The sequence below is a fragment of the Daldinia loculata genome (genome assembly GCF_022478755.1).
Source record: "Daldinia loculata strain CBS 113971 unplaced genomic scaffold F4817scaffold_64, whole genome shotgun sequence".
In the NCBI taxonomy this organism is placed as follows: Eukaryota; Fungi; Ascomycota; class Sordariomycetes; order Xylariales; family Hypoxylaceae; genus Daldinia; species Daldinia loculata.
Genome location: NW_026054918.1, coordinates 56,617 through 61,067, shown reverse-complemented (window position 1 = coordinate 61,067; position 4,451 = coordinate 56,617). Strand labels below are relative to the sequence as shown.

At 47.0% G+C, this 4,451-nt stretch overlaps 2 protein-coding genes across 2 annotated transcripts; both read left to right on the top strand.

Annotated features, from left to right (window-relative positions):
- Positions 1-564: 564 nt before the first annotated feature.
- Positions 565-1,995, top strand: F4817DRAFT_249716 (putative triacylglycerol lipase). The gene is made up of 3 exons (XM_049299147.1): positions 565-960; positions 1,019-1,760; positions 1,809-1,995. Exons 1-3 carry the CDS (start codon positions 744-746, stop codon positions 1,867-1,869), a joined length of 1,020 nt encoding a protein of 339 aa, XP_049155284.1. The 5' UTR covers positions 565-743; the 3' UTR covers positions 1,870-1,995.
- F4817DRAFT_249651 (uncharacterized protein) lies at positions 1,806-3,502 on the top strand. The gene has a single exon (XM_049299146.1). The coding sequence runs from the start codon at positions 2,122-2,124 to the stop codon at positions 3,160-3,162; it is 1,041 nt and encodes a 346-aa protein (XP_049155283.1). The 5' UTR covers positions 1,806-2,121; the 3' UTR covers positions 3,163-3,502.
- Positions 3,503-4,451: the final 949 nt, after the last annotated feature.

Genomic DNA, 4,451 nt, shown 5'->3' with positions numbered 1-4,451 from the left:
CCTTACCTATTTAACCGACGGAAAAAACAAATACGACAAAAGGTAGAAACGAGTCAGATTTCACGTGAATGGAGTAAGGATGTTATGCATGTTGGCTGGTGTTGGTGGCTATGTTTTGAATAGTACCATAGTAATAGCGAAGAAGGGAGTGTTAGCTGAGGTTCAACATATGCGACCGTTTATGCGACCCGTGGAGGAGTTGAATTTTAGTGGTCGAGCCGTTCGGCTTTACTGACGCTAATTTCGTGCTTAAGAGATACCGCCAAGAGATTTCGCCACGCTAACTGATGGGCGAGTACTACGCCCTACGGGAGCCCCCGAAAGAGGAAGGACTAAAAAGGCTTAGGACCGGTTTAAAGTTCTTACTACCAGCCGCTGTTGGCGTTTGTTTTTGTACCTATAATTTGAGTTTGCACTAGGTATATATAAAATGATTTAAGCTTATTTTATTAAAGTATATCTTTTAATACGTGTTAACAATTATATATGGCTGATGTATGAAAGAAATTGTTACATAAATCTAAACTTCAATTACCAGGTAGGTTTAGGTAAAAGGCAGCCCTGGTCAATACTTTAACGCGTTTTCGCTTACGTGCATCGCGCTTGGTTTAATGCATGACGTATTACGTGGGGTCATTGATCTTATTAACTTTTACTTTCGATCAACATAACTAACTAACTATAACAAAACTGTAACTTAAACCCTAAACAACCAGCCATTTCTTGAGGTTGAGGTTATAGAAATGAGTCCATCGCGATGCGCTATAAGCCACTGCCTCAAATACCCCGTATCTCTTCGCTCATTCGATGGTGCATCTGATAATTTAGCCCGGCATACTCGGTTGTTGTTACCGCCGAGGAGCTCAAGGGCTTATTCTTCCCAGCATGATGACGATCCGAGGCTGAAAGACCTTGGAAAACAGATATATGATGACTATGCCACCATAAGAGAACATTACGGTACAAGATGACCCCATCCCCCTGAGATCATAGACTTTATGACTGACATAGTCCTTAGCTACTCCTAAATACCCGGTAGTCCTCGCGCATGGCTTACTAGGCTTCGCCGAACTTCGGCTTGCTGGAGGATGGCTCCCTGGCATTCATTATTGGCGCGGCATCACAGACGCATTGAGAGCTAATGGGGTTGAAGTCATAACGGCAACTGTGCCTCCATCCGGAAGTATCGAGCAAAGAGCTGAGAAGCTAGCTCATAGTATTGCCGATGTTGCGCGGGATAGGAGCGTGAATATTATTGCTCACTCTATGGGCGGACTCGATGCCAGATACATGATTTCTCACCTCCAACCTAAGAATGTAGATGTGAAATCTCTAGTCACCGTCGCTACTCCTCACCGAGGGAGCGCTTTTGCGGATCATGTATTCAAAGAGATCGGCGCCGACAGACTTCCAAGCATATATCAACTTGTTCAAGGCGTAGGCATGGATACAGGCGCATTCGAGCAACTCACACCAGCATATATGACAGAAAGTTTCAACCCACGGACCCCAGATGACCCAAGCGTTCGCTACTTCTCGTACGGGGCCATGATGGATCGGCCTCCTCTTCTTTCCCCTTTCCGTCATTCCCATAATATCATTAGTAATGTAGAGGGACCTAATGATGGTCTCGTCAGTGTATCAAGTTCGAAGTGGGGTTCATACAAGGGAACTCTAGTAGGTGTCAGTCACCTTGATTTAATCAACTGGACAAACCACCTAAGATGGACCTTATCAAGGTGGATGGGTCACGGACCAAAGTAAGTTTGAGCTTTCTCGTGCCGATATCCCCGCTAATTGCTAAAAAGTTTCAACGCTGTAGCATTTTATCTTGATATAGTTGATATGCTCTCAAAAGAGGACTTATAGTTCCGAAGTCTAGATTAAGAGCTTTATATCCTTACGCGAAGTTTCCTGGTTATAGAGTTGGTCGGAATAATTTTCTCCCAACAACCGAAAGTTAATACCAATACTCTATATTTCAGGTAGTTGTATATAGTCGTCCAGGTCCTGGGGTGGTCCTTGACCATTAGAGGTTCATCCCTAACGCCAAACCAAAATAATTCTCTAACAAGACAACAGCCTATATATTACCCTATATATGTAGGACATCCAGTACCTATGGCCAACGAAATTTGTAAACCGGAGACGTTAAAAGAATTTCCTTTATTCAGATTCCTACCAACGGAGATTCAATGGATGATATGGAAGTTCACTCTACCCATCACGATGATCCGCGTGGGTGAAACCCGTTGTCCCGTAATCGAGATCCCACAGCCACCCGAAGGACACCCTTGCGGCAGTACCCCTGATCTCGAAGACGTCCCAATATATCCGCCGGGCATCGTGGCTCTCAAAGTCTGTCGCCAGAGTAGAATGATCGCCCTGCAAAATCTCGTCCCATTATCGAGGCCTTTTACGAGTCCCAGCCATATAATTTGCAGTTATATTTCCATTCACGACATTATCGATGTCAGTATCCTCACGCTTTTGGAAGAACGCCGTGTCCTGAAGGACGATACGCATGGCCCCATCGGTCGGCTTGCGCGGATAGAGCGCTCAATAGGGATGAGAGCGTGGTTAGCCGACGCCTTCCAGATTAACCGGGAGAAGTTCCTATACGACATGGGTTCCCGCCGTCTATGCATGGTAATGCGCAAAAGAGCCACCCCCAACGTATATCCACATGACCCTACGTTGCAAGATTCCTTCGCTATCCGTTCCTCGTCCCTCGAAGAATGGGTCTTCGGCTCCCGCATCACCATCGGCCACGTGCCCCGGTTTCTGCGCCACTCTTTCGAGCACGGCCCCGTGGCATGGAAGAAGTACAACTGCACCACCCTCATCGGAGGGACCCGGTACAACCGCCGGTACGATATCGCGGGGCTCTGCTCTCGCCCAGACGAGATCCTATATTCGTGGGTGTGGCTCATGCACCAGCTAGCCTACGCGCCGCATCTGTCACTTCCGCTCCTCAACGCCTCCCCGGACCTCGTGCCCGTCCTACAAGTATTCGTCAACATTATGGATGGCAATCGGTGCCCCTCGTGCAAACGCGCCATTTTATCGCGTATTAAGGAGTGCTACCCCGAGCTACCGCTCGACAGAGTCGATCTCCTATTCCGCATCCAGCGGTCTGGTGCTGGTGTCACGCAGGAGTAAAACAATGCGCTGAGATTGATCTAGTATTGTGAGCGCAGCGTCCTAGGGACGCTTTTCAGAGTGCTATAGCGTTCTATGGGATACGTGTTCACGAGAAACAAGCGTTGGTTGGTATCCTATTTATTTCGATACTATAAGGTGAGGGTTACGGTATTGGTATGATGATAGGTATAAGTTGGGTCTCAGGACAGTGCGCTGGTTGTGTCTACCTATCAACTCGCACTTTTAGATAATTCTCTGTCATTTACTTGATAGAGGATTAGACATAGCGCATGAACATATATACGCAAATGGCTTTTAAAGCCAAACCCTCATTGGTTTTGATATTTGCTTTTCTATTTGTTTGTGATGAATCGAGATGTCCTAACTGATTGGACATGACCCGCCAGATTGTTCACTTCCTGGCTTTACGTGGCATAACAGAGCCTACTCTTTTAAGTTAGGTACTTCTATGTACTCTCCTATGAGCTAGAATTGTATGATCGTGAAGGCGCGAGACAGTGTCCCATATCTCGTGGAACACAGGCGGCAAAACAGTAACACATCAAGACGACGAGCGGTTGCGACACGTATCTCAAGTAGTATACCTGCTCTCACGAAGCCCATACCTATCACGATATCAGACTAGGTCTGTTATGTCATCCTCAGGATTCGTGGCTAAGCCTCAACGGCCACCACCAACTGGGCGTAGACGTATGAAAAGCAAACACGAGCCACGTGTCGTGCCCTGATCCCAATACCTGGCGATACTTACTTACCCACCTATCTACATATATATACGCATGAAGTAGGTACAGTTACCTCTTCTCGAACCGGCTGATTCGAACAAATCTCGTACCCAGATATTATCTACCGGGCGAGCGATAGCTTTAGGAGCCAAAAATAAGCGGCGGTGGAAACCTTCCCAATTTATACGAAACGCGCCTAGACAGCTTGCATGAGGGCGCACGAGGACGTCTGTGCGAGGTCGGTTCGATCGAGGGTCTGGCTTGCTTGGTGGCGATAAACAATGGGGAGGAAATAAATATGACCTGTAAGTTAAGCTAGGCCAACCGTCCCGTGCCCTTGGCCCCGGCGTAGATGAGACGGGCTCGGGGTTTTATCTCGGGTCGACTATGGAGTATTCGAAGATATATTATTCTTTTGTGGCTTTCTGGATAGAAAATACTCCCGTGGGGGAAAGAGAGGTAACGGAAGAGGGTTGGGGTTGAGTGAGCGCTACATTAAATGCAAGTACCTAGTCCCCGTATGTAAGATATCTCAATATATTCGAGCAGACAATCACCTTA